Raw genomic sequence first — 14498 nt, forward strand, 5'->3', positions numbered from 1 at the left:
GCGGAGGCTGAAACAAGAGGCCATGAGTTAAGGGTAAGGGGGCAACACTTTAGGAGAAATATTAGAGGTGGCTTTTTCACTCAGCGAGTGGTGGCAGAATGGAATGATCTTCCGAATGAGATAGTTGCGGCTGGGTCCATTCTGTCATTTAAGAGAAGGTTGGATGTGTACGTGGAGGAGAGGGGGTTGGAGGGTTATTGGCGGAGAGCGGCAGGTTTGAGCTAGTGGAGTTGTTCTAGTGAACCGGTGTTGACTCGAACGGTCAACCTGGCCTGTTTCCGCTCCGTAAATGGTTATATGGTTATGGTTAAGACATGTTCTCTAACCCAGGCAGCATCCTGATAAATTTCCTCTGCACTCTCTAAAGCTTCCACATCCTTCCTATAATGAGGTGACCAAAACAGAACACAATACTGAATGAAGAAGTTTGGTCCAACCAGAGTTTTAGGGAGCTGTAACATTACCTTACAAATGGATCTTGAACTCAATCATCCAATTAGTGAAGAAAAACACACCATATGCCTTCTTAACCACATCAACTTGTACAACAACTTTGAGCGATCCGTGGACTTTAATCCCAAATCTCTCCATACTGCAGAAAATCTGTCATTACACACTTTGGATGATAGAATCTGAAGGTGGACTATTTCTGGACTGAACTCCATCCATCACTTCTCCATCCAGTCTACATTCCCTTGTAGCCTTTGACAACCCTCCCCACAAGACCTCCAATTTCAACCGTCAACTTCCTCATCCAAGTCCACTTCCCCATCCAAGTCATTTATAAAGAACAAAGGCCAGGGGTCCCAGAACCGATCCTTGTTAAGCACCATGAATTATTGACCTTCAGGCAGAATGTGCTCCATCTCTACCACCCTCTACCTTCTTTGGGTCAGCCAATTCTGAATCCAATAAGACAAGGTTCCATGGATACATGCCTCATGACTTTCTGAATGAGCTTCCCATGTCAAAACTTGTCAAACACCTTACTAAAATCCATCAACACCACACCCACTGCTCCACCTTCATCTGTTTTGTCACCTCTTCAAAAAAAGACTCAATTCGGTTTGTGAGGCAACTATTCCTTATAACACAATGCTCATCCAAATGCTCACAAATACTATACTCAAAAACCCTGCTCAACACTGACGCAGCCTATAATTCTTAGGATTCTCCCCGTGACCTTTCTGAAGAATAGAACATTTGCCATCTTCCAATACCACTCCAGTGGTCAAGAATGTTGCAAAGATCATTGTCAATGCCCCAGCAATCTCTTCCCATGGTTTCCAAATTAATCTAGGGTATATCTCACCATGTCACAGTTCAGAGATTATTTAATTAAACTCCATAAATAGTCATCATACCCTTGCGCCTGGAATATCATGTCATGCAAATTGATAAGAGTTCTTTTTCTTTTTAAAAAAAAGTTGATGAAGAGGATTGATGAGTGAAGCATGGCGGACACGTCTACAAGGACTTCAACAAAGCCTTTGGCTGTGTAGTGTGGAGGGTCTTGTGACCTCTCCAGTGAGCCTGAAATCAGAAGTGACCTCACCTGCTAATCTGCCCATCAGTGAAGCTGATAGGATTGGCCTTCTGGGTGCCAATCAATTGTTAGATCTGCCCACAGGTGAGGCTGGCGCACAATTGGCCTGAGCAGGTCACATGAACGAGCCCTGCATTGAAAAGCTACACATGGAGCCTGCTAGTTCTCTTTTGCTGCTGCCTCAAGGTCATCACTGAAGTCCAGGTTGCAGGCCATAGGTGGGCACTGGAGGGCTGACCGTGATGGGCCCATCCCAGAACTTGAGCTGTGGTCAATGCTGGAAACCAGGTTCATTTGACATACTTATTAGCTGTAATTAATTTACTGTTCGTTGGTGTGCTGTGCCTGTGGGTGAATGGGAATTATGTGTTTAACCTTGCATTCCCAATTGGGAGTTGAAAATGTTTAGCAGTTATTTACTTGCACCCGATGTGCACCCTGGTAGTTATTTGTGTATTATTCCAAGCTAGTCTCGAGTATGTGCCCTTTTGAGTTCCCCTGTGCATAAGGCTACTGTTTGTTGATAACTTTGATTCTCTTTGAACCTGTCAAACCTATTCTGAACACAAGAAATCACATAGTAGGCTGACTCAGGTCAGCTGGCATGGGACCAGAGGAGAGTTGGCAACTGCAGAATGAAATAGCTTGAGAGTTGGAGTCAGAAAGTGGCAATAGAGGGTTGTTATTCAAATTGGAAAACTTTGACTAGTTAGGTACTGCAGAGATCCGCGCTGGGACCACTGTTATTTGTCATCTATGATCCCCACTTGGGTGTCAATGTAGCTAACAAGGTTATTAAGTTTGTGGTGCACAGTGGGCAGTAAAAATGATCATCCGAGATTTCAGCAGGGATCTGGGTCAACTGATAAAGTGGGCAAAGAACAATATGGAATTTAACTCTGAGATGTGCGATGTATTGCATTTGGTAAGTTAAACAAGGACAGGACAGTAAATGGAAGGGACCTGGAAAGAGCTGTAGAATACAAAGAGGAACAAAATTGGGATAGAGGAACAAAATTGAAAAGTGGTGACATGGGATGGTGAAGGCAGCATCCGGCATACTCGCCTTCATTGGTTAGGGAATTGAGTATAGGAGTTTGAATGTCATGTTACAACTGTGCAAGTCATTAGTATATTTGCAGTACCGCACGTCGTTCTGGTTATTCAGTTGTTAAGCTGAAAAATCTGCAGAAAAGATTGACGAGGACTGGGGGCTTGAGTCATAAGGAGAGGGTACATCAACTAGAACTTATTTTCCTTGGACGATGAGGTCAAGGGGATCATCAAAACAGCTAAGAAGATTGTTGTGGTCTCCCTTCACTCTATTAATGACAGTTGATTGAATTAGACTCAAATAAATATTGAAGATCACACTATCTTTGATCTACTACCATCAGGAAGGCAGTACAGAAGCATCAAAATCAGAACTACCAGGCAGAGAAATAGCTTCTTCCCACAGGCTGTGACATTGACGAACAGTATCCTGTAACCAAGTAAATCATTCCAAAAAAAACCAAAATAAATGTGACTTTTGTGTGTTGTTTAAATGTGTGCATTGTAGTCTGGATAAACATGTATGCAACCAGATAATAAACAAACTTGAAATAGTCAGCACCTTTTATTCCCCAGGCAAGGGGAATCTTAAACTAGAGGGCACAGATTCAAGTTGAAAGAGGAAAGGTTTAAAAGGGATCAGAGGGGCAACTTATTCCACACAGAGGGATTGGGATGGAGAACAAGCCATGAAGTTGCAGAGTTGGGTACAAACACAATTACATCCTGAGTTGAAGAGCCTATGTTCTGTTAATAAAAAACAAATTGAAGTTTCTTTCCCATCTAAATGACAGCGAATGCAAGTCAAGTGCCAGAGGAGTTATTTAGGAGGGAAAACAAAATACTTACTGCACTGATCACAAGCCGAATGGGAATGGTGGCACGAGTTCGATTGACCAATTTGAGAGAAAGCGTTTTACCACGACCAGGTACTAAATCACCAAAATCCAAGCCTCCACTTTTCGCTGCTAAAATCTGTAATTAGACATGAAGCACATCACCAAATTGATCTGCATTTTATTTGTGCAAAATCAGTTGGAACTAAAGAGAGTTCTTTGTGAAAGATTATCAAGTCTATTTCCACAAGAATTATAATATTTCTTTAAATTTAAAAAAGGATTGTGATCAATGCAGGATCTTTCCTTGAGGGAAGGTGCTCAGGCATCCCCAACATTACAAGCAACATGACCAATTTCATGTGATCTGCAAACCATCACCATGCACGATCACGCCAACTGTACCTGAAGAAAATTTCAAATTAAAATATTTCAGATGGAATACAGTACAGGTCGCGTACTCTGTATGCCAAGGTTCAAAAACTGAAAAGATCCAAAAAACTATTTCTTTTTATATAAACGCCGACATGACGTAACAAGTTGAAAAATATTCACCATCTGACTTGCCCATGTGGGGCTCCGGCAATCTGTTGGCACCAGTTTGCTAACAACAGAGGTGTGTGGTACAAAACAAAATCTTTGCTTCTGGCCGGGAAGATGCTAAACGGAGCTGGGTCCAAATCTTCAACATGAGCTGCCGCCGGAGTTGGTGACTCCATTCTCAACAATGGGTACGGTGCTATCCGCATCAGAGAAGTCGCCTCGGACTCCCAGGTGGGGACTGGCAGAAATACTTGAAGGCTGTGAGGAGAATTTCTAATATTTGGTGCAGTGTTCATAGTCTTTTATACACAGAGATCCAGTTTTTCTTTTTGGTACTAACATTTATTTCATGTGAATTTTCCACTTGTGGTGTCATGTCGGCCCTCAAAAACCCTGTTGTTTGTTGCTGCTGTTTAACCGGTGATACAGGTATTCTGCCTGATGCTACTGTGCTGTAGTTTCAAAAACTGAAACAACATCTGGCCCCAAGCATTTCGGATACGGGGTACTCAACCTGTACTGTATATACACATCACATGGCATAAACACATTACTTTAGAATCTATTAGATGCTCCCATCCATATACTCTGCATGTTTTTACAAAGTTTCTTAGTAAAATGCCTCATTGAAACCACGAATTATTCCTAAATGCAAATGATTTCCATTTCTCTTAAAATCTTTAACAACCTTAAATATCATAAACACCAAAGACCTAAGTGGGCTTCCTCTTTTCAAGAGGAGAGACCCAGTGCATTTGTCCTTCTCTAACCTTATAGCTCAGACACAGCCTTTGTTTAAGTTTAAACTGCAACTTCTCTTGTGCCTCCATGCTCCTACTAGGTATATGAAGACTTTTGCACAGGGGTCAAAGTTGGTTCAAAGTTTTAACATTTAACTACTTTTTAAATTTGATACCTTGCTTGCTGACCATCTCCCTAACAAACCGGGTGAAATAATCTCAGTAACTTGTTATTCTTGGCATATTTTCTTGCTTGTCAGGAGGTTATATACCATATATGAAACATCTCTAAGCAGGTGCTTAGAGTAAAGAGCGTCTCACTTTTGTTCCAGTTCTCTAAAATCTGAGGTGGCTCAACTATCAGGAGGGGCAAAGGATGCTTGGCAGGATAGATGGGCAGTCGAGAGTGATGTGTTTCTTCTGTTTAGCTCTTAGGCTACCATAGCCAAGGTTGTAACAAATTTATGTTAATCCATTATGTCAATGGATGGTGACCATGGCGGAGGATCAGTAAGGGATTCTGCGGCTGAGGAACACACAGGCAACGGGCTGTTAGCAACTCAAGGCAAGCAACCCACATTGGCTGCTGGTGACTAAAGCAGAGGGTTTCACACCAGGCGGCTGACAGCTGGAGATTGGATGAAGTGGTACCAGGTATTGGAACCAGGATGAGAGAGGGTGCTGAGGGCACTGATTATGTCGAAGGTTTGGACTAGACTCTGTGGGGCTGTGGCAACGCTGATGGCGAATCCACAGACACTCAGTCTGACACTTTGCTTCTGAGTGCAAGAAGTGCTTCAGGCAATTTCTGCTGATGGCAAATCTTTTTTCCTTACAGCAGGCAAAAGCAAATTCCGTGTTACATGACAATAAAATAATTTTTAAAAATATTTTTATTTATGACAATCATTATACTCTACGGTCTTAAGAGTGCGAGTTAGTGGTCAAAGGGATCCAAGACAACTGGGGACTTTGGTCTTTGCGACTGTCAATTCAGAAATGTAATATAAAATTCTAATAATAATATTGATTTCACTCCACGAATTGCAGTATCCCAGCATACAACAGTTCAATTTGATTTCCAAGATCAGCTGCTACACTACAAAAACATTTCCTCCTGCTCCTATCTTCTATGTTTCTATTCTCTACTACATTAAACTGTACTTCACCTCAACCAATGGGTCTTCTGCCATAGCTGTAACAATCACTCTGACTGCAAGGGCTTCAGCTCTCGCAATTGTATTGGTATCTGCTGAGATTGGGTGTGAGGAGATAGATAGCACACACTGAAAAACTCCAGGCTGGCGTGGAAGAAACATCAGTTTTAAATCCTCACTGACATGAGGGCCAATTATGGTTTTGTTCTTGAATATCCAACACTGGTGAGCACATGTATCCATCTAGAAAGCACAAATAATACAAACTGAATAGTTAAATGAATCCTGGTCAGCTGTCACATCAACTCACCCAAACACATTGGAATTGCTGAATTTGAAATTCGGTTCAACCCTCCAAAGTTGGCGATTGATGCACAAATTCACTTTGTGACAGTTGAAATTGTAAATACACCCCTGAAAGTAACCTTATAAATGCCTTTTTTTTTGCACCGTTCCCAGAGGCACTGCAATACTGGGTCAATACGTGGAATGGACGGAACAAGCCCCTATTTTCAAAGTAAATTGTTATCCTGTTTTGGTGCGTTATTTGGCTGACAGCCAGATTGTAGATTTAATGGGCTTTTGGAAGCAGAGTGCAACTTTAAAATGCTTTCATTAGATTACATATTGCAGACTGAAGGGGAAATGCTTGATAAATCCGATCTAACAGTTTAAAAGTAGTTTATATGATCCCAAATGCAATATTTACTTTTCTTGAGATTAACGTTAGGCTTACAAAATTAGTGACGAGAGCTTTTCCCCAGATATTTGTTCAGATTTTTAAAAATGCTATGGACCCTTCTTTGGGAAAGGAAAATAACTTCTATAGGGAATTAGGACACAAGAATTTATTCACCAAGTATTGAAATCCTTCAAGGCAGGTATACAAACCACAAGGAACACTAAAAATTCTTCCCAGTCTTCAAAAGAAATTTTTTTAAAAAAGCACGAATAGTGGCAACAAAGTTAGGTAGCTTGACAGCATTTAAGAGGAAAGAATCCAGGCAAATATGCGAGGGAGAAAGGAATGGAGGGCAACACTGAGAGATCTGGTTGAAAAAAGATGGGAGGAGGTTTGAATTGGTTAGGTTGAATAAAATTTTTCTGACCTGTATATCCCAAACATCAAAGATGAGTGTTTAATATAGGCCAGCTAAACAGAATAAAGTGCCTTTAACTTTTCCAAAATGCAAATAATGATAAATGATAATGGTGAAATTGATATATTGCACAATGTACATATGCACCTGAATTCTTACTTGTTGCAGAACAGCTACTTTGTAAAAACTAAAAACTGAATTGAATTAAAAACAATGAATCTCCAAAAAAAGGTAATAAATATTCAGTTATCCTCGTGTAAAGAAAAAATGTGAAAGCAATTGTTGGAGCAGTCTCTGATTAGTGAAACAAGTTTTTTTAAATACATTGAATTTTTGTTCCTCTCCTCCTCCTCCTCCTCCCCCCCACCCCCCACAAATGACTTCCTACCTTCCTGAGTGGCCCTTCACACACAAATAACCAAAACTCAAAATCATAATTCCCTTACGCAAGATGAGACAGCATACTGGAAGTGTGACAATTAAAGAGAACTTGCTATTCATTAATCTGTTGTTTCCAGAATGCCTGCAGTTAACTTTAGACTGTAGGTGTTCTGGAAAATTTACTAGGGGTCCAGGAGGTAAAATTTCAGAACAGGAACGAGTCCCTTTTATCAATTCCAATCTTTTGGTCCAGACTGCGTTCTGGAAATTTGGGAATAATTTCCAGGAACACAGAGGCTGTGTACAAAAAACACACACACACAAGTGAGAGGTTCAATAAACTAATAAGTGTTGGAAAGGAGCGGTTCTTGATCCTCGAGTTTCTAATCTTCAGGCTTCTGTATCTTCTGTCTGAAGGTAGCAGTGAGAGGTTGTGACCTGGATGATGGGCATTTTTTATGATTTTGACAGCCTTCCTGACCATAGAGTTCTTGAGATGCAATAATCTTGGCTATTTGTGAAAAGTATTTTTGTTTAAATTTTAAAACAAGTACAAACCTTCTCCCCATTTAGTGCAACATTAACTATTCCAATTGATACTTGCATCCACCATTCAGTTGGATTGAACATGCTTAGTGATGTTTGCGATGCGATCCCAACACAGCACGAATTTGGAAACCTCAATTCCTCAGGGACCAAAATGTGACCTAAACCAAAAGTGAAGATTAAATTTAAAAAAATACAAGACTCATTGGTTTACAAATTATTAAATCGCATCATTTTTTCAGGCTAAAACTTCATAACATTTAGCTCATTGGGTTCATGCCAGCACCTTTTAGTTCCATTTACTTCTCATTTCACTGTATGCTTTTGCTAAAATAAGAAATTTCTGATACTCATTACATTCTGATCATACTAAAGTGTATTATAGCCATAAACCACATTTGTTTCACTGAAGACCTGGAAGAATAGGTTGCAAGACAGCCAATCTCAACAAGGACTGTGCAATGGTTATTTCTACTACGACGTGGGGGATATTCAAACCAGAGGCCATGGTTTGAGATTGCCGGGGGAAAATTATAAGGGGAACATAAGGGGAAATTTCTTTACGCAAAGGGTGGTTGGGTTGTGGAATAAGCTTCCGGCAGAGGTGGTTGAAGCAAGGAAGTTATTTACATTTAAGGAAAGACTGGATAATTACATGGAGGGGAGAGGATTGGAGGAGTATGGACCAGGTGCTGGTCAGTGGGACTAGGAGGGTGGGCATTTGTTCCAGCATGGACTAGTAGAGCCAAACTGGCCTGCTCTGTACTGTATATGGTTATATATGGATGTCACAAGTGCACAACTGAAGATAAGGCAAAGCCAGTTTGGCTCTCACAGTGGCATGCTCACCACGAGCTGCAGTCTCTGCCTGGAAGTTGCCTTGGCTGCTTCAGAGGTGGTGCTACAAACCCCCAACTGGTGATAGACATTGAAATTAACCCATTTAGCACCACTTCAAAGTATTGTTCTGTTGGATAACTCGACCAACTTGGATACTGTCCCCAGATGCATGTTCATACTTTGGAAGATTAACTGGGCTGGGAGTTGCTTTGGCATGTCTGGAATCAGTGCTTGGTCAATGCCAGATGCACGATCTGATTTTATTAGTAATGATACAATTGTGGGGTTGCCGGCCATCGAGAGATCATTTAAGTCAATTGCATGGAGTAAATCTGCAATCACAAGATATAGGAGCAGAAGTAGGCCCATCGAGTCTGTTCTGTCATTCTATCATGAGCTGATAGGTCCTCCCACTCAGCCACACTCCCCCGCCTTCTCCCCGAAATGCCCTGATAAATCAAATACCTGTCAATCTCTGCCTCAAATACACCCAACGACCACTTCCACAGCCGCTTGTGGCAACAAGTTCCACAGACTCGCATCCTTCTGGCTAAGGAAACTTTCTGCATCTGTTGTAAATTGATGCTTTTTTTTTTAAATGCTAAAGTTTAGACACTTACGCATCCATACTGTATAACATGGTAAGAAGCCCTTTCAGCACATGAGCCCATGCCATCCAATTGACTTTCAACCCCCAGCTGTGCCTCTTGACCTAGACTTCCCCATCTTCTATAGCAAGCTTCTATAGGCTAGATAAGCAAGAAGTCTGCAGATGCAGGAAACTGGAGCAACCCACAAAGTGCAAGAGAAACTTAGTAAGCCAGGCGACATCTTAGAAAGCAATAAATGGTTGATGCTTAGGCCGAAAATCCTTCATCAGGAATATTTGTAGAGGGTTAGATGTACAGCATCAAGGAACACTGGTAAAATTGAAGTTAGCACAAAGAGTCATACATTGCAAAAGCAGAATACTGCTGCCATTGTCGGAGATTGGAGTCTTGGTACACCAGTCAGGACAGTGTTCTCAGACCCATATCTTCAACTGCTTCACGTTCACTGGTAGAATGAGATCATTTTGCAAAACAGTGCAGCAAGTCAACTCTAGCATGCACACCAGTTGACAAGGTGGAAGAAAGAGCAAGAGCACATTACATTATGTAGGGTTACAATGAATAGATCAAAGTGCACAACGAGGCCAGCACAAGATGACAGGTTCGTTCAGGAGTCTGATGGCTGCAGGGAACAAAACATCTTTCAACCTTTTAGTGCGTGATTTCACACTTCTGCACCTTCAAGGTGCGAGAGGAGAATGTGACTGAGATGTGATAGGTTTTTCAGTATGTTGCCTATCTTTCCGAGGCAGCAGGACTGGTAAAATGATTCAAGTTTGTGTTATGTTATAAGGTACATCTTCTGCAGTTTCTTTAGATTTTGGGTGAAGCAGTTTCCATACCATGCTATAATGCATCCAGCTAGGATGCTTTCAATAATGCACGTGTTGTTGTTGAGGGACATGCCAAACTTCCTTAGTCTTCTAAGACAATGCATCAGTGTGTCTTTCTGATTATGACGTCAACATAGTTGACCCAGATTGGGTCATGAAATGTTTACTCTCAGAAACTCGAAGCTATCTTCCATCTCCATTTTAGTGTCATTGATACGGACGGGGAGTGGGCTCTGTCATTCATGCTCCCCCAACCATGATCAGCTCTCGTCTTATTATCACAAAGTTCTTTGGGGACTAGAACAAATGCCATGCTTTGTCGCTGAACTCCATCATAATGCTCAATTTCATACTCAAATCCTTAAGAATTTAAGATTGTGTATGCAATCGAGACAACATTCAACTAATGATAACTAACATTCATTGGGAGTCAAATCACTTATCCTTCACAATTACAGCTCCGATGAAAGAAATTTCGTCTGAAATAGGTATCAACTTGCATGCCCTCCCCAGATTATAAAAAGTTTGTGTGCAGCAATTAGAAGGCGTATGGCAGACCAGCAGGATGGATTTGCTCGTTGCTGTAGGCAACTCCTGCTGGATAGAATAGGGCACGTCTGTAACATCCACCTCACCTTCATACACACAAAACCTTCCATCATCTACAAGGCATGGAATACTCTTGATTTTCCTGGGTGAGTACAAGCTGCTTGATACTTTGCAGGATGAAGCAGTCTTCTGGACTGCCATCCTATCAACTATGGCAAGCGTTCATCCTCTCAACCACCACTGAACATTGGCTGTTGTATGCATCATCTATATCAGTGGTATTCAACCTTTTCCTTGCCACTCACATACCACCTTAAGCAATCCCTTCTAACCACAAAGCACCTGGGAATACTTAAAAGTGGTATGAGGAGCATGAAAAAGTCTGAAAACCACTGATCAACATAATGCAGGATGCAGTTACTTGTCCAACTTTATCAGCCGCTCCTAAACAGAAACTTCCACCACCGAAAGTCTTGCATTCAGCAGTCACATGAGAACACCTGCAAATGACACGCTACCCTGACCTGGAAATATATTTTGTAACACCTCGATTGGTACGGTCTAAAACACCCCATTCACAGCACTTTGGGCATGTATTTAACCACAAATACTACAGTAGTTCAAGGCAATTACTTAACACCACCTGTCAAGGGCTATTAGGAATTTGCAGGAAATATTGGGTTTGCCAGCCAGCCCCAGAGAATAAAATTTTCTGGAGCAACTTTAAATGGATCAACAAACAATTCAAGGAGCAGAATATTTAAATTGATTTGGGGAGAAAATACTTACCGACATTTCTCATCTGAAGTCCACCTGTCCAATGATCAATCGCATCTATTCTCGAGGGCTGATAACCAACAAGCTGTGTTTGAAAATTCGAATCCAGCGGTATGGCATGCACATTGCAGAAGTGAGATGAGTTTTGCATCCTTATTCCTAAGTTAGGATCAAGTCGAGTTCCAGAGGCTTGAAAATTGCCGATGAATGAATTAACACCAGGCAAACGGCCTGGAATACCATACATATCAGGTGACAAAGTGTTCCCCAGGTAACATGATGTTAAAGGTACATTTAGACAATTGGTACTGGCGGTCAGCTTGCCCAGATATTGCTGAGCCAGCGGAGTTGTTAACAGTGAACTTGCCGTAAGTAATGTGGGAACTGCAGGTGCATCCGATGCAGTGCCTTCAGGTTTAAAGCTTGAAATTGGCATATAGTTGCCACTCAATCCAATGGCATTTGTGGAACCTGCATTCAAACACACCTCATTTATCTTGGTCTGTGGAGGTGCACCGCCATTATCAGTTTTTTGTACAAGTAATCCTTTGTACATGCCTGACACTGATGGAGAAGAATCCAAATGCTCCAACTTCACATTCTCAGATCGTGGAGAAGCTAACTTGTTGCTTTTAGGAGAACCCTGTCCATCTTCATGTTTACCCACAGCAATTTTGCTTTCATTGCTTTGTTGTTTATTATAATATGCTTTTCTTAGTTGTGAACCAGGATCAAAAGAAACATTTGTACATCCATCCAATGAAGTTGGAAAGATCAGCTCACTTGCATTCACTAAAGTTTGATCTGGTGTTGCAGAGGGACTTGCTCGAATAATTGTAGTACTTAGTTCCACAATTTTATCACTCTGTGGAAGAAAGTGACTTTTTGAGAACAATGTACAAGCTCTGTTGTCGGAAGAACAGTAAAATATGTTTTAGAACTAGAAAATTGCATTAAGATTTAAATACAGGAAGGAATGTCAATGTTAATATCATTTGTTATTATAAACTCCTCCCAAATTTTAATCACTCAGCACCACAATATGCAGTGGCCAATTAATCTATCAACACCCACACTGACACATCTGGGTGATAATTGGAGTTTACAAAAAACCCATGCAGTTACAGAAAGAAGTAAAATATTAAAATCTCCAGACACCGTGGTTGAAGTAAAAACAATGCTGGAGAAAAATCAACAGGTGGATAACAAACATAATGAGCATGCCAACTCCACACAAACAGAACTATAAATGTCAGGGAGAAAAATCAGATTGCTGGGGCCTCGAGGTTAGCTCAGTCACTGGAAGTACAATATACCCCAATAAGGATGAGAGACTGTTCTCGGAGGAGACAAGTCGATTAACAAAATTTCCGATTTAGAAGAATGAGGACTGGCCTCATTATAATTCTTCAGGGGTTCTCGAGGAAGATACTTTAAAAAAAATCTATTACTGGGAGTCACACCAAAAATTAGTGTTCTTTCACGCAAAATTGACTGAAATGTCAGCTCATTGGGAATGCTTGGTCTTTCAACAGATCAAAAGATATTTGGATACCAAGGGATATGACATTGGTGGAAGAAATTTGACTTCAACCCAGTGATTTCTCCACAGATGGTGGCTAACGTGCTGTGTATTTGCAGTATTTTTTTTCAACCATCTGTAATAATTGTAAGTTTGGATTGGCTTTACAACTTAATCTTCGAAATGGTTGTTTCTGAAATGCCTTCAAGGGCTGTCAGCACTCGTTAATTTGTTACCATTGGATTCAATAATTCCAATATTTCTCTGGCCAGTTTTCTAAACTGTACCTCAAGTTTTGCTCCACATTTAACTCATGCTAAAATCTATTTATCAAGTAAACCACACTTACTGACTGATCCTTGAATAAAGATATTTTTAAAAATCTCAACCTGGCTTTCAAATGCTTTATGGTATGGTCCCCAGAAGTCTTCTGTCCTCCTCTATTCCTTTAACCATCTGAGGTTCATTTCAAATGGTGATAACTTCTGCATCCCTGAATTTAATTATTCACTCTGATACCAGTGCTTTCAAGTACATACCATGGACTCAAGTTCTGAAATTCACTTTCTAAACAAGTTTTTGGACACCTACTGTAACATCTTCTGTGAGCAAAGAAATTTTTTTTCAAGTTTAATGAAGTTTTCCTACCTTAGGATTCACAAGACTCCCAATGGTGGTGCTATTCTGTAGTGTTGTATCAATACCAGAAATGTAACTCAGTCTGCTCAAGTTTGAGTTGGAGTAAGTCAAAGAGGATGAACTGCTAGAAAATAAATGTTTTAACAGATTACAGGACTGCAATCAACTAATGGTTAAACTACAGGAGCAATGTCCTGGATTTCATTTTCTGTATTCCTCACAGCCTTAAGTTCTATGGTTCTTTTTTCACAGATTGACCTCTAGTCTTTAGAGAGAGATAGGTTTTTGAGAGATAAATTGGGAAAGGTTTGTTAAAGTAGGTCATATACAAACACTGTAAAACAGATCTTACTTGAAATACTGGAGCTCTGCTAATGCTAAAACATATCAGGGCCTCGCAGCTTTTGCAAAAGCTTTGAAGAGTGCTCAGGAGACTTCACTAATGGATTGTTGTTTGCAAAAGGCAACAGATGAAAGAGCATGCTGGAGCTGCTGCTGTCTGGAGGAGAGCTTGCTGTTGTAAGAGGGTCATGTGGTTTTGCTAGCAGAGGGAGTCAAACAGGCTTTTTCAGAGAGAGAGAGAGAGAGAGAGAGAGAGAGAGAGAGAGAGTGTGAGTGTTCACATGTACAATGTTACAGTCAGCAGAAGTAGCTGGGACTGGAACAGGACAAGCTGGCAAACCCGTTTGGAAGACGGCCTGGTCAAAGCCCTTGTGGTTCATGCCAGAGGAGAGAACTGGCTGCCTAATGTTTCTCTTGGAATAAGAGAAACAAAAAGGAACTCTGTGGTGACCTGAAAGAAAGGTTATCATCTGGATAACCCTG

The 14498-nt window shown here is 40.9% G+C and overlaps 1 protein-coding gene across 5 annotated transcripts in view; it reads right to left on the bottom strand.

Annotated features, from left to right (window-relative positions):
* The window catches only part of cep192 (centrosomal protein 192), a 172429-nt gene that overhangs the window by 81235 nt on the left and 76696 nt on the right, over positions 1 to 14498 (bottom strand). For 4 of the 5 annotated variants that reach the window (XM_069922469.1, XM_069922468.1, XM_069922466.1 and 1 more), the window contains 5 exons: positions 13683 to 13797; positions 11525 to 12377; positions 7915 to 8063; positions 5888 to 6118; positions 3449 to 3574 (listed from right to left, as the gene is read on the bottom strand). In XM_069922469.1, coding sequence (XP_069778570.1) covers positions 3449 to 3574; positions 5888 to 6118; positions 7915 to 8063; positions 11525 to 12377; positions 13683 to 13797 — 1474 coding nt within the window. The remainder of the gene's footprint in view (positions 1 to 3448; positions 3575 to 5887; positions 6119 to 7914; positions 8064 to 11524; positions 12378 to 13682; positions 13798 to 14498) is intronic. The other variant, XM_069922467.1, reaches the window with a different exon arrangement.

Source organism: Narcine bancroftii, chromosome 2 (genome assembly GCF_036971445.1).
Source record: "Narcine bancroftii isolate sNarBan1 chromosome 2, sNarBan1.hap1, whole genome shotgun sequence".
Taxonomy (NCBI): domain Eukaryota; kingdom Metazoa; phylum Chordata; class Chondrichthyes; order Torpediniformes; family Narcinidae; genus Narcine; species Narcine bancroftii.